Genomic DNA, 25,015 nt, shown 5'->3' on the forward strand with positions numbered 1-25,015 from the left:
CCAGATCCAACATTTGGCCTGTAGGTGAATACCCAAGGCAAGTACTCCTACTGAGCAAGTCTGGATGTCTTTAGTTCACAGGGAGAAAAGCAAGAACCTGTGTCATCTTTGGATGCCAAGTCCAGATTGTAGGTCAGCCTGACAGCAGTAAAGCTCCTATTTTGATCTGTTTGTGGCTCACTTGATATGATTATGTTCTACTGGCCAGAATCCTCGAGAGAGATGGATGAGTGACAAGCTTTCAGAACACATCCCCCCAAGCACTTCTGACATCTACCTTGCCCTACACATGTCAAGGATACAGAAGCCACTGGGAGGGGACTACTCCAGACAGTTCCTTTCCTTGGCCTTATCTTGCTCCAGACCTCTGAGCAGGATTTCTAGCAAATGGTCAATATGACAGCCAACCCACACTGTTTTTGAAGAATGGTACTAAGCATTTCTTACGGGGGTAAAATCTCAGTTCCTTGATAGCTTGAATGAATACTTAGTGTTGGTGAATAGACAAGAAGCTATTGTCCAAGATGGATCAAAAAGGGTTAGAAGTGTTCATATGATCATCTGGACAACGGATTCCCAATTTCCAAGTCTGGTGTTATTATGGAACATCTATAATAATCCCTCTTGCTGAGGAGCAGAGAAACGTTTGTTCTTGCTTTACCAGAAATCCTACTGTGTGAGCCAGATGGACTATGGGGTGCCCATGCACTTTCCACTCCCAATGGCATTCCTCTGGCTGTTCCTCTTCCTTTCTTGCCCACTGGAGTTCTCTTTCTACTGGCCATGTCTTCAGAAAGCCATTTGCTCTGTGTGGATGACTCCTTAAATTCTTACCCCTCCTCCCTACTCTCATCCTCCTCATGTTCATTTCCTCCAAGGCACCTGCCCCCAGGCATGTGCCGCTGTGAGCCACCTCCTGACAGGCCTCACGGCAAAAGCTGTGACAGGTGCTGACACTTAACCCCACAAAGCAGTTTTCCTGGATAGAGTGGCAGCTTTCTGTGGCATAGGAGGGACAAGGAGGCTGGGACACCCAGAAGGCTACTTTTAATCATTTCAAAGGGAGAAGCCAGGCAGGCTTTGCTCTATATGAGGATGACTTTTTTTGATGATGTAAATAATCTAACAAAGGAATGGGCCTCCCTCTGAAATCATCCGTGGGGATATTTATGCAGAATAGGTGAAGATATTCCATCAGGGACAATAATCCAAAAAAAAAAAAATAGAAAACTAAAATCTTTGAGCCCTTTGGTGCTTAGAACTGTAAAATTCGAAGGGCCTATGTGAGGAAAAAAAAAATCAAGCATAAGAGTGGTGGCTGAGAGACAGTCGGCATGGAAGGACAGGGTGGGAAGGGGGACAGAAAGAAGAAGAACAAGGTCAGGAAGCATCCAGATTTTCGTCCGGATTTCCTATTTGGTCTCTTCATTCCTGAATGCTTAAGTTGCTTCCAGCTCTAATAAATCTTTCTGGCCCACCATCTTTTTCTAGAGGGATGTAAAAACAATTAGGAACTGAAAAATGAGCCTAGGGATAGAAAAATATAAACTGCTGAGTTCTAGGCTCATGAGATTGTAGACTACCCAAGGTCAAGGGCCTTGTCTTCTACATTGTCTCCACCCAACACCCAGTGTCTAACCCAGCGCTTCTCTCATGGTACATGTGAGTAAAATGACTGCAGGTGATGTCGGAGAAAGCAGGTCGCATCAGGGGTCCTTCCCTGAAGCAGTTTCTCAGTCTGCTCCATAGTTTCTAAGATGGCAGGCCCTGCTTGTGGCCATGGCTTGCTCTTTACAGTCTGTGGCTGGGTCAGAATCTGCCTCCCCGCAGAAGCCCCCCTGTGCACGCGGAACCATGGGGCTCACTCACGCATCCTGCATCTGAGGGGTCCTGGCCTAGGGACCTCCTTCATCCTCTGATAAATGGCCCCATTTGTATTCTTGCAGATCTTAATCTCACTGATGCAGTGAATTGAACTTACCTTCTCACAAGTACTTGTCTGTGGGAAGAAATAACCCCTTTCTAAAAATATATTTCTGCCAATGATTCAGAATTCACTTCCTTTTGCTTCCAATCACATTATATGAGGATGTCTGAATGCATAGGGCAGCCTTTGGGTTATTGGTTTATTAAGGGACATCTCACCACAAAGCAAAACCGTGAAGCCGATTTGGGACTCCTGTTTTCATACATTTCGTCAGAGAAAATATTGTAGTCCTTTTAGCCTGTGTTTTTCCTTTAATCCCTTTTGAATGTGTCTTCAGAACCTTTCCAGTGGCGCCCAAGCCATCTTGTTGGCAACCCCCCCCCTTCTTTCTTTCCTTCTTCGTACCAGTACCCTCTTCTTCCCCCTCCTTCTCCTTCCTCTCCTGTTCTTCCCTCAAGTTTCTTCCTGCCTGTCTTCTTTCCTCTCCCTCCACATCAGCCGTTTGTCTTCCCGGCAAACACAAGAGGGTTAAAACATTCGTTGCCTTCTGCCCCTTTTACTGCAGGATGGAGTCAGACTTGGACACTGCAACTGGAACAGGAGAAGCCGGGGAAAGCGTTCGACCCTGCAGCTTCTTAGGACTGTAGGCATTTAGCAACTTCAGTTTGTTCACCTGCTATTCAAAGCAGTAACAAAAATGCCATCTCCATCACCTTCAGTGGGCCTAAGATGGGGAGTGTCTTCAACGTCCTCTTCCCATTTCTTAGCAAGGAAAACTGAGAGCATGCACACTTCCTAGTAAGACTGTAAACACTCAGTTATCTTCAGGGGTCCAGATCCTTGACCTCAGTGCACTTGACTGAGTGCTGTACCCTGAGGAGGGTGTCTCTTGAGATGCAGGCACCACAAGGATCTCAGCATGAGAGGGGCACAGTAAGCTTTGTTGACCAAGTGGCCACTTCACAGACCCAGATCATTACACATCGGTGACAAGAGTGAGCTGAGAAGAGCATGTTTTGGTGCCGTGTAGCTTCGCTGCTCAGTGCGTGGGTCCCAGAGCAGCAACATGGAGATCCTTGGATACTGGTTAGAAATGCAGAATCCCAGGCCCCACTCTAGACCTACTGAGTCAGAATCTATGTATTTTTTAGATTCCAGAGGGGTGCATATGCAAATTAAAATCTGGAAAGCATTTACTTTATAGTACAAACTTGCCAAAATTCATTTTCTCACTTAATGAGATAATATTATTGTAACGATCCCCATTTTACACGGAACGCTCTCTTCCTTCCTCCCTTTTTTGCTGTCATATAAGTGTCCCATAAAAACAACATTACAGATAGGAAAAATACATTCCCACTTTCCAGAGGGTGGCTGTATCATCCAGTAATTCCTCCATGAAGGACCCAGGATCTGCCCTACTCCTACCTTAGGGTCCCAGCACATTGGCTCCCATCTTCTTTAAGGTGATCCTGTCCCTTTGCACAAGCCAGCACTTCTAAAGAGAATAGCATCTATAAACCTGCCTTATCAGGATCTTTAAGACGTGTGTCCAGTGTTACTATGTAGCAGGGTATGGTTCTATCTTATTCTCTGCACGGAAACTGGCTCAGTGACCCTGCCTGAGGCTCCCGCCAGGCCTGGTGCAGGTGGCTCTTTTGTTTGGTCAGATGCAGTGGGGTTTAATTACTTGTGGCAAATGGACTGTAGCACATTTTGAACAAATCATGGCATCTTAGTAGTAAGAAGGCACCCTTTTGATCCTGCCGTACTTGTTCATTACAGAAAAGGCAAAGTAAATTTGGGAAGTTGTTTTGGTGTGTTTCATTTCATTGCTGTATACTTAGATTGGCCAACCAACATCATTTCAACAACTGAGGCAATTTTTATCCTCATAGACTTCCTGAAATCAGTGATCCCAAAACCTTCTTCAACTATGAGATTCTGTTAAATCTGAGAGAAATAAGGAAAAAATGATGAGAAGATGTTTCTACCCCTCTAACGAATCTTGAGGAATTAAGATATGAACTAGACTGAATGATTAAGTGTCTGCTGTGGTGGCAGGCTTATGACCAGCACCACTGCCTTGAGATCCCAGTGAATAGGGCCCTACCCCAACCCCAGTGGGCGCCATGCTCTAGAGTGTCTTCCTTGACATTTTCTAAGTCCTCCTCTGGTGCCTAGGAGCAGCCTACGCCAGCAACACCATTAAGGAGAGACACTCAGATTCTAAACTGGGAGTGTGTGTCCTGTCCTGGGCCCCATTTCTCCTCTTCAGGGTGCGTTTCCAACTTCTACTCTTGGCCATTCTTTACGTGGGTTCAACCAGATTCCCTAAGATCCCCAAACTCACACCTGTGGGCTTGTTTGGGAACGCAGTCCACAGGTCCAGGTTCTAGGAGGTTGGCAAAGGATTGCTCCTCCTGACAGTGCAAGATTTCTTTCATGTAATTGCATGAGATTGGGCTACCAGGATGGTGCTGATGTTGGATGAATTTGATTGTTTATATAGAGAGGAGCTGTGTGAAAAATATTTTGCCAGGGGACCCACACCGGCTTGGGATGTACTTGGTAACTGATGACAGAGCCTGGGTAGTTAGGACTTGGGGTGGGGGGTGGAGGCTGGGCAGACAACAGGAGCTGAAAAGCAAGTGGTCTGAGGAAATGTGCAGGGTGGGTGGAAACTCCCCAAGAGGTTAGACTTAGAACAAAGTGGGGATGTTAAAGCATCTGCCTCCCTACCCCTTCCCCATGAGCCTACACCTCACTTTCCTGCTATTCCACATCCATGGTGGACTTAGACTTAGTTGATGGAACGCCCATTGGATAGGAATATGTTTATAGGGGGGTGTGAGTGAAGTTATAATGTGTTTTTATCCTCCTGAAAACTATTTTTACTCTAATGCCTGGAACACAAAAAAGAATCAGGCAGCAGGCCTACAAGAAATTCAAATGGCTCTACTTCATCCCTGGCCTTTGTGTTGGCTGGGTTTTCACAGGAGTCTGGTGTTTTGACAAAACTGAAAACATCTGGGGTTCAAGACGGAGGGTTTGTTCTCTTTGCACTGAACCACAGGGAGAATGGTAAGGGATAAGACAGAGGAGCCAGATTGTTGTAAGACACATCATGAGGGTTGTAAACAACACATATTTTGCAACCCTACAATATTTTGATCATGAATTCCAAGCTTCACAGGTGCCAAGAAATAAAACCTCCAGAATGTCCCTCAAAGTTGGGTATTAAATCCACAAGCCTGTTCTAGTGACCACGGGTCCATCATATGGGGCTACGGCATTTATCTTACATTGTCAATCATTTATTGAGCACCTAATGCAGAGCAGTTACAAAATGCTTCCATATTTGTTTTTTTCTCCAGTTCATCTTCTCTAGGACACTTTGAAACCGAATCAACTGCTTTGCATCTATCTGTATTAAACTATTAAATGGTCACTTATTTGTTCTACCAGTAGTTAGTTGTTTGTGTTCTATAGCCAAAGGAATTTTTTTTTTTTTTGAGACAGTGAGGTGGGGGCAGAGGAAGAGGGAGAGAGAATCTCAAGCAGACCCCACACCAAGCATGGAGTCCAACTAGGGGCTCAGTCTCATGACCCTGATATCATGACCTGAGCCAAAATCAAGAGCCAGATTTTTAATGGACTGAGCCACCCAGGTGCCCCATGAAGGGATTTCTACATAATGAAAAATTAAGATGCTCATGCTAACATACTCAAGTTATTCCCACTTTTTTAAATTGTATTTTTGATCATGACAATTCTCTTTAAAACAATGAAGTTTAGTAATGTGCTAGGTATTTCATATGTCTTCTTTTTTTTTTTAAGATTATTATTATTTTTTATTATTTGACAGAGAGAGAAATCACAAGTAGGCAGAGAGGCAGGCAGATAGGAAGGGAGAAGCAGGTTCCCTGCTGAGCAGAGAGCCCGATGTGGGGCTCGATCCCAGGACCCTGGGATCATGACCTGAGCCGAAGGCAGAGGCTTAACCCACTGAGCCACCCAGGTGCCCCTCATATGTCTTCTATTAGCTAATCCTCATCATAATCATATCAGAAAAATAATGAAAATCTGTTCTTTTCAAATGATCTGAAAAGTTAAAGTGAGTTAGACAAAAACACAATGACCCAAGACTCAAGCAGAAAATTTATTTCCCCAAATGCCATACAATTTGGTCAACATGGTACCTTATAATCTTTGACTCAGTGTTCAAACCTCATTTTTACAGCTTTTTGTCTTCTTCCCTCTACATGCTTATGATGTGAATATAGTTCTGTCCCTGGTTTCACAGCTTCTTGATTATTTCTTTCTCTTTCTTTCTTTCTTTCTTTCTTCCAGAAGGCCAGGGCTTTGTGAGTGAGGATGAATACCTGGAAATCTCTGACATCAAACGTGACCAGTCTGGGGAGTATGAATGCAGTGCCCTGAATGATGTTGCTGCACCTGATGTGCGGAAAGTAAAAATCACTGTAAACTGTGAGTTGACCCATCGTCAGGAAGTTTCAGGGGGAAGGAGAATATAGGGACTGAGGGAGCAAGCTGCTCATGGCAACATCATTTTCTGATCGTCCCAAATTGTTTCCAACAGGAAAATACTGTCTCAGATTGCTTTGTACCATGACTGTCCCCATGCCATTTTGCCCCTGGAGTCTACCGGTGCCCATCAGAGCTTTTAGCTAATGGGGAGAATTGTTAACTTTGAATTGGTTTCAAGGCTTAAGAAGATGCTGGGGTAAATGCAATAACCTTGAACAGGAAACTCTTTTCCTAAAATAAATGGTTATTTAACTAGGAAGGTGGGGTGGCATAAGAAATCCATTTGCACAGCAGGCAACTAAATGTGCCTTTCATCTGTTTCATGAAATCACTCTGCATTTTCCTCCCACAGACCCTCCCTATATCTCAAAAGCCAAGAACACTGGTGTGTCCGTTGGTCAGAAAGGTATCTTGAGCTGTGAAGCCTCTGCAGTGCCTATGGCTGAATTCCAGTGGTTCAAGGAAGACACCAGGTACCTTGAAAACAGTAATCAGGCATATCTGAAGCAGAGCTGATGGATCATTCTCTACTTGGAAAGAGAATGACAAAGTAAAGGGGAAAGATGGCAAAACCAAAATACATTAGTCCCCTTTATAATAGAATCTCCTTCTAGAGCCAGAAACAAACAAACACAAAAATCAAGGAAGTTGGCCACTGGGAAAATGAATTGACCTCATTTCAGAATCTGAGATTAGTTGTAGGCATGGCAGCCCTTAGTGACTAGAAGCCAGTGAATCTCACCTTTGGAACATGAGCATCCTTTCATTTTTCCTCCTGTGGAGGCTGTGGTACTCATGTTTTGGGTCAGAGGGACTGGTTCAGATTGAGAAAAGGTATCTGTGGGCAGAGGCTCCTGGTAGAATTCATCTCTGGTATCTTTCAGTTCCCCCCCAGCATCTCTGTCTGCTATTTCACTCTATTTGTAGAACCAGACCAGCAATACCTTCTCTTATTGCAGGCTAGCCACCGGCCTGGGCAGCGTGAGGATTGAGAACAAAGGCCGCATATCCACTCTGACTTTCTTCAATGTTTCAGAAAAGGATTATGGGAACTATACTTGTGTGGCCACAAACAAGCTTGGGAACACCAATGCTAGCATCACACTGTATGGTGAGTGCAGGAAGCCTGGGTGCAGTGGGCTCAGCTATGAGGGAGAACTGTGGGACTATAGAGGGAGGAAGGCTTAATCTGCTTGGCCTGTGTCCATCCGTACTGCTCAATCCACCATCCTTAGAGATGAAGTACTTCTCCCTGTCATTATCTTAAGCATGTGATATAGTGATGTTTGCAAGGTAATTGATATCTCCTGGTCCATTGAAAGGCAAGGTTTGCACCTTACAAAAGGAGTAAACCCAATTCTAAACTGAGTTGAATGGTGGTTGCCACAAAGAACATAGAACCATGGAGCAGTTCAAATGTAGTACCTAACAGTCTGTGGGGGTAAGTTAGAAAAAAAAAAAAAAAAAAAAAGTTAAGATACCTTCTATAGGAAGAGTCTGTAATTCTGGGGGTTATATTTATATATTTGAACCAAGTCAACTGCTGCCATCACGATTCTCATGTTGATTGCCATGTCATGTTCTCATTCGTTGGAGTGGATAGAGCAGTAGTCTGTGTCCTCATCAAGACAACTGTTCTGTCCACAGCTGGAGAATCAAACACTTCTCTGAAGGTCCTTTCCTCCCGTATGGATGGAGAGGTCTCCAGAGCCCTGACTTGCTCCCTTGGAAGCCCTTATCTTTCCCTCACTCAGCCTTCCCACATTGATGTGTCCATCTCCTTGTGCCACATTTCACATCATGGGCCAGCGTCAGCTCATTGTGATGTTTCGTGTGTGTATGTATTTGTTTATTTGCTGAAATTTGGTTAGAGGTGAGTGGGATGGAAAGGTATTCATTTTCCCATGTGTATTTCAGACCCTGAATGAGCTTTCAGCATTGACATTAACTAAACTTTGTCCACCAACCATCTGAAATGTGTGATCTATGTTTTTTGTTTTCTCTCTGCATTGTGTGTGCATTGTGCTGTGTGTGTCTTAGAAATAAGCCCCTCATCAGCAGTGGCAGGTGGGTACAGCATGTTCCTTCCTTCCTCTGCCTGCCTGAATGCCTATGCTTTTGAATTAAAACCTACTTCAAAGATAGGCTTGCCTGCTCCTCCTCCTTGACTTACGTATTCTTAGTAGACAGACTTCAGTGGGTTTAGTTTGCATAGTTTAGATAACAAGCATGTAGAATATGATGGCTTTCACGTACACACATCATAATATATTTTGGGGGAAAGGGTTTGCCCCCAAAGCAATACACTTGGACTTGGCGGCCTCTCAAATAGATGAGTATTCTGCTATTTCTGCACGCAACAGCACCAAAAGGAACCCAGCCCAGAGATGAAATGGATTATCAAATGATTGTCTCCATGGGGAAGTCACCTTAGTGCGAATGTCTTATTCTTTTAGCTCAAGGCAAAAAAGAGATAATGACTTAATTCTATAAACTTCGTTTTAAAATAGAAGTACTTGGGAGTCATTATTCATAATAACAGTAATAATATCTACCATTTACCAAATATTTACTGGATTCAAGGCATTTTGTTAGTACTGTACATAGCTGGTTATTAACTCTATTTTAAAGATGAGTAAAAGGAGGACCAGTGAGGTTAAGTAACACTGAAGTATGCATACCAATGAGTAGGTGCTGGACTGGGCTCTCATCAGATCATGGATAATGAGAGCAATGGACACGTGTGCACACTCACACAGTCATGAATGTTAGATGAAGGTGGCAGGTGCCTAGCTGCACTTCCACACACAGCTGCCTCACAGCCCTACATCCCTATGCTTGATCTCAGTCACACAAAGTGGTAACATCTGAATTTTCCAGATCCGGCATCAGCTCTGTAACTGTCAGTTTTCTTAGCTCTGGATCTAGGAGGATCCCACACCTGCCCACACCTTGAGCTCTTTGACTGTCATCTCTTGGTTTTGATAAAACTGAGGGGATAGGGTGGGATGGGTGTGATGCTCTGACCCTCACCCTGCCATTCCCCACTTAGTGGGGTCACAAAGGGTACTGAATATGGCCAAGAAAGGGGACCTAGGACTGAAACCAGATAATCTAGGTTTTTGTGCCTCCTTACCACTAATGAAAGAGGCATGCCACAGCAGGTAACAACAGCAAATGTGTACTAAGACTGGACTAGCCTTATAGGGCTGACCTAACAAAGTATCATTGACTGGGTGGCTTCAACAATGGAAATGCTTTTCCTCACAATTCTGGAGGCCAGGAGTCCAGCATCAAGCCAGGAAGAGCTGCCATCTGTTTTTGATGAGGGCTCTCTTCCTGGCTTGTAGATGACCACTTTGAGCTCACATGGTATTTCTTCTAAGTAGGCGTGGAATGTGGAGAGACACAGATAGCAATGGCAGAGGCAGGAGGAGAAAAACAGGGCTCTCTGGCATGGCTTCTTATTGTGACCATAATACTATGGAATCAGGGCCCACCCATTATAACCTCTTGTAATCTTAATTACTTCCTTATAGGCTCCATCTCCAAATACACATTGGGCATTAGGTCTTCAACACATGAATGCAGGGAGGTACAATCTGGTCCACAGGGAAGACACAGCTTCCTATCCCAATCCAGCCAGTCACGTGTCAGCCATCTCATCTTGCTGAGCCTTACTTTCCTCTTGTGTGCTACTGGGATATCAGTACCTTCTCTAAAGGCCTGGTGAGAGGACTGGGTAGGTCTTACAGAGAAAGAGAGCCCCACAGGTGTTATGTTTAGATGCCTGACTTAGACAACATGCCAAGTCTACAGGCCTCAGTTTACCCAGCTAAAATGTGGATGATGTTTCCTGGCCTATTGCCTGTCATCGTGAATGGTCCTTAAGACAGTGTTTACCATAGAGGTGTGACAAACTGAAATTTGTATAAATGCAAGGTATTGCAGTCACTTCTGCTGCTTGCCAACACCTGGGACACAGCCCTTCTTATTGCTGCTTTCCCTGGTACGGCTGCCAAGACTGTTGCTCAACTGAACTGTGCGTTCCTTTCTTCCAGGGTCTCTTGTGCCCTTTACTACAGCATCTCCAATCCCTGTAATCCACCCAGCCTGCTCTACCTGGTTAGTAACCACTCCCCTCCCAGCCTCCCTTCCTGAGGGAAGTCTTCCCAGACCTCTCTGAGTAGGCCAGTCCTCCACTGCAGTCTCCCACATAATACTTTGGAAGGCCACTCTCACCAAGGTGTACTTGCTAGCATTCATTCAGCAAGTGCATGCCAGGGCTTGCCACAAGTAGTGCACAGTTCTCAGTAAAGAGGACACGGGAGTGCACAACAGCTACAGTCCTTGTCCCTATAGCCTTCCCTTGCTACTTGCAATTTTACTTCCGTTTCATTTATTTAGTTTGTTTGATTAAAGTCTTTCCTCCTCTTCAGCCTGTATGCTCCATAAACAAAGGGACCATGTCTGGTTTGATCCTTAGAAGCTAGGACAGAGTTCCACACACAGTCGTGGGTCAGAAAAATCTTGCTGAATGAATGAACGGGTATAGAGAGATGGGAGAGGTGTGTTGGTGATGTCAGCCGCAGGAATTCAGCTGTCAGGGATGAAATATGGCAGCATGGAGTAGGGTCTATAAACTCAGAGCTTCTGTGAAGCCAGGTTGTGCTGCTTACTGGTTGAACGGCTCTGAGAAAGTCAATCTCAGCTTGCCTTTTTCTTTTTCCTTTTTTTTTTTCCCCTTCCCATCAGTGCAGGTATTTTAGAAAAGATATCCTGTAATTGTCTGACGCTATGCCTGAGTGGAAATAGCTTAACCCAAGACCAGAGTGACATTGTCCAGTTGACCACCCTCTTCTGCTGGCCATGAGTGTTCCTTCTAGTCCTCAGTATTCCTGTAATTTCAGTTAACTAGTGTTACCAACCACTTACTATGTGCAGAGGCACTGGACTAAGTGTTCTACATGTTTTGTCTCATTTAATGACTGTAGGAAGCAAGTACTATATTTATCCCAATTTTACAGAGGATAAAATTGAGACGTTAGGCACGTTACCCAACTCAGTGGCATACAAATGCTTGAGCTGAGATTTAAACCTATGTATGCTGGTTCCAGTATCTGAGCTCTGTTTCCTACTTCAGTCCAACTTATCATACTTGGCAGCCCATCATGGACGTTGGTGGACAGCCTTCCAGATGGAAATCCCCTTTGACAATTAGCCTGCTTGGACCCATTTCCCCAACATCTCCCCTGTTCCATCTGAATCTGAACCCACTCTACAGGAAACATAAGGAGATATCTATATCTATCTATCTATCTATCTATCTATCTATATATCTATATATCATCTACCTATCTATATGTGTATTTTTCTATATCTATCTATCTATCTACTTGAATTAGTATTTTCATTTTTTTGGGGTAAATACCCAGTAGTGGAATTAATGGATCATATGGTAGTTCTATTTTTAATTTTTTGAGGAAACTCCGTACTGTTTTCCACAGTGGCTATACCAATTTGCATTTCCACCAACAGTTCATGAGGGTGCTTTAAAATAATTTAACAAGGAAAAAATAAATCTGAACCCATTCTTTTAAAGGATGATTTTTACATTTACAATCCATAAATTCATACTTCCCAAATACACACTTCCCCCCTGCCCCACATTCCCAGGCATACATTGGTGTTTGCCCTCAAAGGCTGTATACGATTGTTTTTGGAGACCCTTTTGACTCTGCACTGTGACCCCATCACAACACATACTCATAATAGGAGTCTCACACAAACACATCTTTATCTATTTCCTACCTGCATGCAAAGAACAAGGGGAAGTGGGATGAAAGCAGTTTCAAAAGAACACATAAGACAAAACCAGTGAGACAGTGGGCTGGTGAGCGGGTTGAAGCAGGAAGTGATGGGGCAGGTGGTGAGAGTGAACACAGGTGGGTGGGTGACATGCAGAGACAAATCAGTGGTTGGCACTGACATGAGGTGTTTCTTCCCTGCATGCCCGTTGCCGCCCCTTCAAAAGCCACACTGACAGGATAGGTCAGGCAGGCAGAGTGCAACTCAAGTGGCATTTCAGACTGCCTGCATGTTCCTTAGTGCCGGGCGACTGCAGGCCCTGGAAAGGTAGCAGAACATCGAGAGACCAGGAGCGAGCAAAACGGTGTTCTGGTCTCGACCCTCGTTCAAACGAACTGATGCTCTCTGTTCTGTTCCCTGGTTGTCTGTTAAATGTAAGAACGGAACAGGATGGACTCTCAGCCGACTTCCAGCTAAGTGTTCTAAATTTAAGCAACAGTGGAGAAACCGTATTAAAGGCAGGTCTCCATAACCTCGGAAATGGTGGCAGTTAAAATGCTTTTTCAATGGAAAAGCAGCCCACTCTAAGTATAAGTCAGTTTTACTGGGGGGAAGCAGCCATTTGCAGGCCCACCTGGAGGGCTCGCACCTTGAAGTCTCGCCAGGCCTGCACGTAGCAGAGGGAAGGCCAGGCTCAGCCTGCTGGCCCCAGCTCTGCCCCCCAGGAAGCCACTCACTCTCTCAGCTTGCCAACCCACTTTGCCTCCACTGGGTCCTGAGCAAGAGCCCCCATCCCCCTGTCCTTAGAGTGCAAAGAGCGAAGATTCTGAACTTGATGACATCCGGCACTGCGGAAAGTAAGATGGGCTTAATGAGCCGTATAAAGGCCTGGTTTACTGGAACTGGCAGGGGAGAGGGACAGAGAGTGCAAACAGTGCCAGAAAGGAGGGGGGTGCTGCAGAGAGAAAAACAGATTTCTCACATTTTATCTGTGAAATTGTAGCGACACAAATTAGTTACATTAAGAGTTAAGTATCAGAAACAGGAACAACTGATAGGAATCTTGTCATTGCAAATGCAAATGGCAAAATATTCCAGTTAAGGCAACATCTGGGCTCTGGATTTTTTCCTCAGGCGATGCCTCAGCCCCCCTCAGAGCAGCCAGGACTCAAGCCTACCTCAGCGGCCCCTGCAAGCCATAAGGACAGAATCTATATTTTCTTTTGCTAATGGCCTTTTCTCTAGAATAAATATACATATCAGGCTGCTCTTCAAACTGGATTTTCTTCAACAACAGACAGCACCAACCACCTCCTCTCAGCATCCACCCTTTGCTGACTGCACCCCCAATGCCATGCAACCCACTGGTACTTATAGGTAGAACCTCAGAGCCCTTGCCTTTGTCTCTTACCCCAGCCCACCCCAACACACTTGCATCTCTGCTATCCTTCCCTACTCTTTTATTAAGAACACACCATTTCCCCGGTGCCTCCAGTGGAGACCTGAGCAGTGGGTGCAAGGTGTATGAAGAGTGTCTTTAGTGTGCCCTCTGTGTACCATCCCACATCTTCTCTTGCCTTCTCCTCCAAACCTCTGACAGGGAGAGTCCGTGTTCCCATCCCCTTCTCCTCTAGCACCATCACGTCTCAGTCTGCCATTCTCTGGTTCCCCCCTAAAACCCAGCTCCAGATCTCCCTTTGGCCCCTAGCACCCCCTTCTGGCTTCTTTGATATACCCAGGTAGTGACTTTCTTACCTTTCTTTGTTAGTCTGCTACTGGCCTCTCCACCTTCTGCTCCATCAGTCTGCCCAGGGAGTGTATCACAATGAGAGAAGGGGAATTCTATGTCTTTAGGCATCCTGCAGAACAATATCTTAGTATGTTTTACATTTGCTTTGGGTGTTTTAAAAATGCAGATTCATGGGTCTTGCCCCAGACCCATTCAAGCATAGCTTCCAGAAAAGGCCCCAAGAATGTGCTTTTATTTTTTTTTTAATTTTTCATTGTCTTACGTTAGTTACCATAAAATACATCATTAGTTTTTGATGCAGTGTTCCAAGATTCATTGTTTCTGTACAACACCGAGCACTCCATGCAGTGCATGTCTTCCTTAATACCCACCACTAGGCTCACTCATTCCCCCACCCCCTCCCCTCTGAAATCCTCACTTTGTTTCTCAGAGTCCACCATCTCTCATGGTTCATCTCCCCCTCCAATTTCCTCCAACTCACTTTTCTTTTCCTTCTCCTAATGACCTCTGTGTTATTCCTTATGTTCCACAAGTAAGTGAAACCATGTAATTGACTCTCTCTGCTTAACTTATTTCACGCAGCATAATCTCCTCCAGTCCCATCCATGTTGATGCAAAAGTTGGGTATTCATTCTTTCTGATGGCTGAGTGATATTCCATTGTATATATGGACGACATCTTCTTTCTCCATTCGTCTGTTGAGGGGCATCTTGGCTCTTTCCACAGTTTAGCTATTGTAAATACTGTTGCTATGAACATTGGGCTATATATGGTTCTTCTTTTCACTACCTCTGTATCTCTGGGGTAAATATCCGGTAGTGTAATCGCCAGGTCATAGGGTAGCTCTATTTTTAATTTTTTGAGGAATCTCCACACTGTTTTCCAAAGTGGCTGCACCAACTTGTCTTCCCACCAACAGTGTATGAGGTTCCCCTTTCTCCACATCCTCTCCAACATTTGTTGTTTCCTGCCTTGTTAATCTTTGCCATTCTAATTGAGAACATGCTTTTAAAGCAAGCTCTCCAAGGGAATCTTTCGCACACTGAAGACTAATGGTCTCTGAGCACCTCTAGCACTCTCCTGAATTCTGAGCTACAAACCACTATCCCTACCCGAATGTTCCATGGGAATTTCAGACTCAGTCTTTCTCTCTCAGGCATGCCTCTCACTCAGACATATACTTTACCTTCTCACCTCCACACTCTCATTAGAATCTGTCTGGTCATTCTGACTTCTTCCTCTCCCTTCCTCTTCCACCTGGTGGCCAATGAATCCTAGCAAGCAGGCCGGACTGCCAGCTTACCATTCCATTCTCACTTACACTGGGTTTGTGCCTTCCCGGAACAGTTACGTCAGTCTTTTACCAATTGCTGCATGTTTGGTGATCCCTCTCTAATCCCTTTGTCACTGTGGGACCATGTGACCTTTCCAAAACTCAGAATGAACTTGTTCATACCCTGTAGGAAACTGCCTACCAGGAAAGCATTGCCTTGAAGGTTCTTCTTGCTCTGAGATCTACACCCCTTTATATACAAGGTTCTCCCACTGCCTTCTATGCACCATGCTAGACCCAGAACAGCAATTCCGTGATAGATGTCAGCTTCTGACCATGTTGCTTCAGGTCTTTTCATCTCTCCATCCATTCAGACTGAGTTACAAAGTTCCTAACCCTCTACCAACAAGTAGATAGGGAACTACAGTAGAATAATAGAATATAATAAGCGAAAAAGCCATTAGCTATTAAGTATCAGCCAGACACGGTTTCAATAGCTAAGAACACTTTGAGGTTGGAACCCTTATTATTGCCCCTTCCAAGAAGAAGATCCTGGAGCCCACAGAATTCATGTGGTGGGACTGAATTCCCATGACAGGCATTCTACCACCCACGGAAGTAACAACACTAGGTTTTGCATCCAGGTCAGTCTGATCTTAAGCGCAGGTTTCTTTCTAACCCATATGTATATCCTATGTCTTGCAGTATGCTGTAGGGTCACAGATGGAGGCTTTTGCCCTCTTCCCTGTCTGATAAAATGGTACTTATCCATTAAGGTTCTACTCAATGTTACTTTGTCCATAAAGTGATTCTGAGCTCCACTGAAGAAGCACTCATCTTTCTGGCTTCCAGGGTAGCTTTTATTTTGTTTGTATTTGTTTCTGCACTTAAAGGATGTAGCCCTGTAGGGGCACCTGGGTGGCTCAGTGGGTTAAGCCTCTGCCTTCAGCTCAGGTCATGGTCCCAGGGTCCTGGGATCGAGCCCCACATCGGGCTCCCTGCTCAGTGGGGAGCCTGCTTTCCCCCTCTCTCTGCCTGCCTCTCTGCCTACTTGTGATCTCTCTCTCTGTCAAATAAATAAATTAAATAGTTTAGGAAAAAAAAAAAAAAGGATGTAGCCCTATAACTTACTGTGGTTTTTGCCCAGCAAACATCTGTCAAATTAATAAATATAATTTCCAATCAATGGGGTTATCAGGCATAGATAGCCCTCATACAGAGCAAACTTCTCCACTAACCAAAGAAAAGCCAAATACTCGAAAGAACTTGTGGTCTTCTCCCCCCAGGGAAGCCAAATTACTATTTCTCTGACACTCTCCCTTGCAATCCAGCTTCCATATGTCCTATCTGGACTTTAGGGTTCCACTACCCTGAGCCTTTCGTCTGAGCAAGACTCTATCAAACATTCCAATTGACTGTTTAGGAAGACATTCATCAGATGATTTCTTCTTGCAGAGACATCAAAAGCTGCACATATCTGTCCATTTCCTGCTGATAATGTATATGATTTTTATTTTCCAAATTCACCATTTAAATCCAGGTGGGAGGGAATGAGTCAGAGAGAAATACCATTGCTTTTGGCTGATGACAGCAGCGTAATCATTTGTATTTTCCCCAACCTGCAAAATGTCAACACATTAGAAAAAAAAAAAAAATGCAGACATTTCACATTCCATTCCTGATGAGGTTCCTTGTCGTTCCCTCGCACCCCACCCTCCTCTATCTGAATCATTGACATCTGGCTATTAGTCTAAGCATTTAGAATGTAACACTGAGCATTCAGGGTGTGCTGATGTCAGCACACACACCAGAGCTTGTGGTTCGGCATAGACCAAAGTCTTCTCTCTTTCAAGTTTCTGATGAGCTGACAGATTTGAATTAACTTCTGATATTAACTTCTTCAGCTTTTGTCTTTGTGGTAAATACAAAACAGGGAGTGCTAAAGAGAACAAAACAAAGATGGCTGCCTTTTTTGGGCCTCTTTATTCACAAGTCTTCTTGCTGCAAAGCCTGGTTAATCTTCCTTGTAAAACAACACAGTGCCATGTTTTCCACTGTAATTAAAGACAATGGAGGGAAAGTTCCCTTTGAAGGGGAATGAAGCACCTTCATCAGCCAGCACTGCTGAAAATAGGTTTATGTTTCACCAACAAGTGTAACGCGTGCATCCTCTAATTAGATTTCCTTGCTCCTCTTTTAATCACCAAGAACATCATTATCCTTTTGGTTCCTCATTAGGGAGGTCACATAGTTCATATTCATACTTATAAAACCTATCCAAATTTCAGAACAAAACTGTATCTTCTTACACTTCAGATATTTCATTGATCTCGCTATGCTATCACCAAGTTCAACTTGCCTGTGGGGTTTTTCTTTCTTTTCTTTTTTAATGTGATCACCCTAACACCTGCTATTTGAGTAGAATTACAGTGATACACTCTAATGTGGCTGAAGAACCATGCCATATTTTCATGCAATCATTGAAAGGAAAAACCGTGACACATTTCAATACATTCATTGCCATTTTTAAGCTTCAAATCTCTTGCAAGACAAAATTTCATCCGTAAGCTCAAATATATTTGGGGGGAGCTTTGAGCTGGGTTTGGGTACTTTGATCTTCAACACGTGTCCCCCACTGAGGGTGATCTGCCACCCCTCAGATGCAGCAGCATAGTCTTACTTCCAGGGTAGCTATGATGACAAGCTCCTTCTAGGTTAAGCCCTCCATCAAATTGCTTCTTAAAAATCTAATGTTTAGTATATTTAATTTCGCAAAATAAGTCGCCTCTCCACAATGGACTTTATTTTATTTATTTGTTTGTTTCTTATTTTCTTTTCTTAACCCTAAGCCACCTGGCCATAAATCTTCCCTCTGGCCCAGAGTACACACACCAATTGACCTTCATGCCATTTGCCATTTCTGGAATTTATCTCTTGATCTCTCTTTTCTTTCTATATGCTGAAGATCAAAAGTGTTTTTGTCTGCGTACCTGTCCCCAAGGCATTTTGTCGTTGTCATTGTTGTCATTCACAGTTTGTTTTGTGGCTTTGCATCATCATTTCAGCTTTTACTCTCAGGGACGCTCCACTTCAGGCATGAAGGAAACGGTGTGTAGCTTTGAAAGGGTGGAGGAGGGACTGGATCGAGGGAAAGGGCAAAAATACACGTTCTTCCAATTTATCCCTGGCAAATATCTAATTAAACCTGATATTTGTACTAGCCATTCTAATTGAACTGAGTCACTGTTAACAGTAAAAATGATTCCTTAAATGTGGCAATTGCCCAGAGAAAGAGTTGGGCCTCTAAATACACTTTCTTCCTCAGGAAGCTATCGCCTGCGGTTAGTAGCTACTTCAGGTCTTTTACGGAGTGCCAGGTCACTTGCTTGCTCACCATAGCCAAGTTTGCTTTCAGCTGGTGTTTGGCACTTGTCCTTGAGGGCCTACTATTCCACAGGGTCTCTGTTTCAAGCAGGATGTTCACAAAAGATCTTTAAAGGATCAGGAGTTATTGTCCTGGTTCTAATTTACCTCCTATTTATTCATCCTTTACTTCTACTCAGTGATCTTACACATCATCTTAACTATCTTCAAGGCAATCCTACAAGAGGAGATGAAACTACCCCTCCCCATCTTATACGTTTAAAAAAAAAAAAAAAAAAAGCTGTTTCAGAGTTGAATGTCTTGTCCAAAGTCATACTGCTAGTGAGTCCCAGAGTCAGAATTCAAGTTCAATCTGCTCTGACTATTGAATTTAATTCTCCTAACACACAAGATAAGAAGGGTATTCCTGAGATGAAAAGGATGCTGGTGATTTGTTCCAAATGTCTTTCTTCTCCGAATCTGGGAGCACTTAAAGAATTTCCTTCCTTCCTTCCTTCCTTCCTTCCTCCCTTCCTTCTCTGCCCCCCACTTCCTTCCATTGTTTGTTAACTGACTTAGACTAGAAGAAAGGTTATTCCAGGTCCTATTAAAGTATAAGCTCTGTGAAAGCAGAGACTGTGTTGACATTTCTCTCTGAAAACAGAGACTGGTCACAATAGCTTCCTAATCAATACTTGCGGAGTGAATGGCCCTGGGTCTCTGAGGCTAGTGTGGGGTCCCTTACCCTTGTAAGACTGGTCCTTTGCCCTTGGACCTTGCATGGAGCTTAGATCTGGATGTCTCCATCACTCTACTGAATGCCCCACTTCGTGTTTCCAAGTTCTGGATTCTAAATTTGAGATAAGAACTAACTTTCTCCCTATTTCCACCAAGAAGGAGGGGGAAGAGGAAAAGTAAGGGGGGTGGGGAAGAGGAAGAAGAAGAAGAGGAAAGCACCACTTGAATTCTTGATCATGTTTATTGAAATTAAAGCTAGTATTATCTTGGGTACCAAGTTAACGTCGCTGTTGTTACTTGAAGAAACCAAGGTATAGGAAAACCATAGTCAGCTTAATATCTTGAGGATGTGTTCAAGCTTTAGGACTACCACTGTTCAGCTCAGCTCATTGTTCCTCCAGTAGCATGTCCTTCCCTTAACAGATTCGTTGAGCTAACATTTGCAAAAGCCTCCTACTAGCCTAAGGGACCAAAAGTGAGCCCCGAGTGTTTGTGGAAACACACCAATTAGCTGAACAGTGGTAATCTATATTAAAGCACAAAGAAGCACATGACCAATCAGGTGAGTGGCCTTACAATACAGAAACCCTAAGGGAGAGACACAAACTAAATGCTTTCTTTTCCTCATTAATAGTACCATCAGGGTTACTGCAATGATGTAATTAAAAAATCAGTTCATAGCTGACAGTTTTTATCTCACATTCCTCCAACCTAGAGAATGGTACACAGATGTGAGCCTCACTTCCTGTGCTGAACAAAATCCAAGAACCCTCTTATAGGTCCCTTGGTGTCCTGGCACTTAGCCCAGCTGCCAAATCTCAGATGTGTGCAGGATCCATATGAGGAAAGCGATGTTCATTTTAATCTCTATTATATTGGATTACATTACCTCGTTGGTCAGACTAGCTCAGACATTGCTCATAGACTGACTGACTAAAGGCACTTTGGCATTAAATTGCCGTATTGTCTGATACATTAAAGCAGGGCTCCTCATATTGGCTAAAGAATAAAGCTCCTTAAAGCTGCACAGAAAGAGTGACCACAGAAAAAGAAATTTGGGGGCCCAGAAATGCTTGGTGCCCTCTTGCTCTCAGGAGATGACATACTGAGATGCAAAAACCCAGAGTGGTGATGGTTTTGCACCAACTGGAAAGGGCCATCTGGCTGCTCACCAGCTGTCCCTTATAGTACCAGATGTAGTTTCCATTCCTATAATAACTCAAAATGCTAATAGGAGAAGAGCCTTAGGGGTCATCAATCCCGACCTCCTCTCCTTTTGTAGATGGGATAACCAAGGCCGGAGAGGGGATACCATTCATCTAGGGAGCAGCAGAATCACAGAGAAATTGGGTCTCCAGATTCCTAGCCAATTATTCTTCTCACTAGGTGTTGTTGTGTCCTTGGAAAACATGCACAAATGGTCATTTTCCACAGAAAGGAAGTCAAGTTGTAACAATCCAAGGTATAGACTTTGTGGACAGAGTCACTCAGTTCTAATTTAGCCCGCAGATAAGTTGGGTGACCATAGCAAAGCACTTAACTGTTCTGGTCTTTAGTTAATGAGAATGCCAGTAGTACACAGCTCATAGCATTTTGTGAAGAGTAAATGAGTTAATATATGTTTAACATTTAGAATCACACTTGCCACAGAGAGAGCACAATGTAAATACGTGTTACCATCATCATCCTAAGCAAGCCGAGCAGCCTTTATGCCTGCTAAGTCACCCTCACGGTTTCTACTCTATGGAACGCTCCAGAACTGAAGTTTAACTGTGGCTATAAACCTCTGCCTGATCAGTAATGAACATCTTATTGCAACTGCCACACACCACCAGAAAGACTCATTTCTCTTTATGATTCTGCCTCCTTCTCTCTCTGTACCTCACCCTTTATGCTTTGCCTTCCCCGTATACTGCTTTTTTCTTCTTTGTTTTAGTTATATCCAACCTTCTGCTGGTAGCAGGACATCCAAAGAAATGCTTAAATACACTGGTAGAACTTGGAACAAAGTGATTCCTACACTAAAGATCTCTGCCTCTCTGGAGTGGAACTTATTAGGCCTTCAGTGGTTTCTTAATAATATCAACATCATGAATTAGACAAAGACATACATGTAATAAGTTTCATGTATATTCTCTCTTTTTTTTTAAATCTATCTATCTTCTTTAAAAGGTAAGTGATTTAGATGTTCTAATGAGTTCATAAAGAAATAAGCAATGCAGATTTGTTAGACATGTATGTTTCTATAAAAGTATTTATCTATCTATATCAATATCTATTTACCGACAGAGATAGCTAGATACTTTAAAGGAAACATATATGCTTTACCAATCGGCATTGATCATCTCTTTATGAGCTCATTAGAATATCTAAATCATTTATCTTTCGAAGAAGATAATATAGAGAATTACCTTGAACTCCAGCTTGGGCATTTTTCAACTCAGGACATTCTATAATCCAGTATAGTTCCTTAAGATATATATCTTGACTGGTGGAGGCCCCAGAGTCAGGCTACTTTCATAAATATGTATGAAGTCTTCATGGGGATGAGAGCACTGGGCTTGTGCTTGGATCCTGCCCTTGTCTGTGAATATTCTATAGCAAAAATGCAGAGGACAATGAGCCAGACTCTCAAGCCATCAAGTAAATGTGAAATTTTAGTCAATAGGAGAATTGTGTACACTGGAAATCTGAGGAAGAAAAGGTATCCATGTGGAAATTCCTGGACTTGGAACAGTTCTGTGTTCATTGCTGAAGTGAGAAGCTTATACTTCCCCCAAGAAAAAGGTTAGCATCAGTCCCTTCCTAGGCAAGGCAGGGATCCACACCATCACACTGAGAAGCAAGCCGAATGACTACAGTTCTGTCTTGACGAGACCCTGCACCAATTTTTCTTAAATTAATCATGCTTATTTCCAACAAGCTTTGCTTCTCAAAGCAAAGGAAGTCCTGGCTTGAGAAAGCAAAGAGGCATGCTTGTCTTGTTTGCAACTCCTTTTCTTTGTCACTGGCTCTACAGGAATATCTCCTGATGGTTTCTCACCCCTTGTGTTACACTTGTTTCCGTGTTCCCTACTCTCTGCTTGCTAGCTACCGGTCTTGCTTATCACTCCAATTTCTTATGGCTTTCAAATAAAGATGATGGAGGAATGCAACGGTGAATTAGACCCTGATACACTTGCCTGGGTCCTTAGCACAGGTTGGGCAATCCCACTTCATGTGATTTGTCTTCTCGAGGGTGGTAGGTGAAGTGAAAGGAACAACACTTGTGACTCAAAGGTCTTGTTTTGTAATGGAGCATGGGTGGTTCACTATGGCATGTAAAAGGGCCAGAAAGACTAGAAGAAAGGGTGAAGGGAGAACTCTATCAGGCCGCACCATGAGGGGTCCATTTGGAAAGAACACAGTCTTCTTTGTGGCCTCCAGAGAATCACTGCTGACTGATGTAATAAACCCAGTCATAGTCTTTAAAACTCTTGAGTATAAGTATCAATTCTTCCTCAGCTACCTCAGGAAGAGCCTTCACGATACCTGTTACACAGGATGAAAATTTGGCCACACAAACACCTAGAATCCTGTGTTTCCATTCCTTTTGCTTTCTTTCCCCTACCTACTTCTCTCTACCATGAGCTGTCCCCATGTCCCATGCCTGCCCTCCCCTTCCTATCCCTATCTGTTGTGGACACCATCTCCACAGTTAGAGCATAGCACTGCTTGCAAAGTAACAATCAGGTCCTGCCATACCATTTAGCCCCGTCTGCTGCCCTAACTTTTTAGCCCATAGGCCTATCTGAATGCCAATGCCTCCCTTTGCCCCTTTTATTTTTTAAACCTGTCTTTGAGAGCAGGCTATAGTGCTTAAGGTACTTCAGTGAGTTACTCCTTTGGGTTTCTAAATACTCCCAATGGGTGTTTTCCATTTGTCCAGATTTGGAAGGATCAATGGTGGGATGTGGGAGATGGGGGAATGCTCACAGAGAAGCATGTCTATATATATGCTTGTCAGGGAATAATTATGGTACCCTTTGGGTGCATGCTAATGGATCTGTCTCTCTTTCCCCTACACAGGGCCTGGAGCAGTCATTGATGGTGTAAACTCGGCTTCTAGAGCACTGGCTTGTCTCTGGCTATCAGGGACCCTCTTTGCCCACTTCTTCATCAAGTTTTGATAAGAAATCATAGGTCCTCTGAGCAACGCCTGCTTCTCCATATCACAGACTTTAATCTACACTGCGGAGGGCAAACCAGTTTGGGCTTTTTGTTTGTTTGATTCTGTTCTTCTTCTTGATTTCTTTTGGGGGAGTTTGACTTATTTGATTTTTTTCCTCTAGTTTGAATGAGTGGGGTGGGGAGGAGGGGTGGGCAGGGTTCTACTATGTGTAGGATAATCATTCATTGGTGTGTCCAAAAATAGAATCTGCCCCTGCTACCTTGGCCCTTCCCTTTCCTCTGCTCCTCTCCCCATCATCATCACTACCAACCTCCCCTCCCCCTACACACCAAACCATAAGCTCCATTTGGGCAAAAACGTGCCTCATGATAAACACCCTGAAGACACAACTTGACTTATAATGTAGTGCACAGCAAGAATTATATCCAAGTGTCCTATTATTAGTGTTTTTTAAGCTTTGGATTATTTTTCTTATAGTGTACATATCCCTCTCTCCATGCTTATTATTATCTAATTACATTCGGGTTCACATCCTTTCTTTCTGGGAAGGTATCTCAATATACCCATATCCATACATATATGTATTTTATTTTATTGTCTCCTTCTCTAGCCATTCTGCCCTATTTGCTTTCTCTATCAGCTATAGAGATTAGAGGTTTGGGGCTCTGCACACAACCCAAAAGTAAAAGATTAGAAGTCACTTGACCAAAAAAGGGGGAAGCATTTTGAGGATAGTACTTCTCTTTAAAAACTGTTGTCTAATTCATTAAAAAAAAAATCCATAGATGGCTGATTATTTAGGGTTTATCAAGCTATTGAAGTAATCATATGATCATCCATCTACTCAGTTATTTGATTTATCTCTCCCTCCAATTATCTACCCACCCATCTTCCTCTGTAGCAATCTATTTACTCCATTTATCAATCTATCAATGTAATTATCTAACACTTTCTATTTCTTTCCCTACTACTTACTATCAATTCATCACCATATTAATTTCTAATCATATCAGATCTCTTCCATTTTATTTGTTTCTACTCTATCTTCAGCAGACATTGCAACTTCAAAAATACCTATCAACTTTCTTATGAAAGCCAGTGGTCTTACAGGCTAACAACATAGACAAGCAATATGTCAAGGACTCTTTGGAACCTGGTATCCTATCCATCCAAAGTAGATGCTATTAACAGATGGACCAAAGTAGCAATCTAAGGATCAGTCACTCACTATTCCCAGAAGAGACTATGTTTCCAAAAGCATCTTCTTGGGAAACATATCAGCCCTGGAAAAGCCTTGATCAATACTGTTTTTTGTTGTTGTTGTTGTTTTGTTTTTGTTTTTGTTTTTGTTTTTTTCCTTTCACACTTGAAGGACCAAGGGGGCAACCTTCATGTTTTTCTCAACCTTTCAAGAAAGTGTATGTCGGGAACCTA

The 25,015-nt window shown here is 43.4% G+C and overlaps 1 protein-coding gene across 1 annotated transcript in view; it reads left to right on the top strand.

The window, feature by feature from the left end:
• The window catches only part of LOC308351441 (opioid-binding protein/cell adhesion molecule), a gene marked incomplete at its 3' end in the record, with an annotated part of 225,156 nt that extends 201,577 nt beyond the window's left edge, over window positions 1–23,579 (top strand). The window contains exons 3-6 of the mRNA XM_080817081.1: window positions 6,281–6,418; window positions 6,831–6,951; window positions 7,438–7,589; window positions 23,479–23,579. Coding sequence (XP_080673207.1) covers window positions 6,281–6,418; window positions 6,831–6,951; window positions 7,438–7,589; window positions 23,479–23,579 — 512 coding nt within the window. The remainder of the gene's footprint in view (window positions 1–6,280; window positions 6,419–6,830; window positions 6,952–7,437; window positions 7,590–23,478) is intronic.
• Between the last annotated feature and the right edge of the window lie 1,436 nt (window positions 23,580–25,015).

The sequence above is a fragment of the Martes martes genome, assembly GCF_963455335.1.
Source record: "Martes martes genome assembly, chromosome: 10".
Taxonomy (NCBI): Eukaryota; Metazoa; Chordata; class Mammalia; order Carnivora; family Mustelidae; genus Martes; species Martes martes.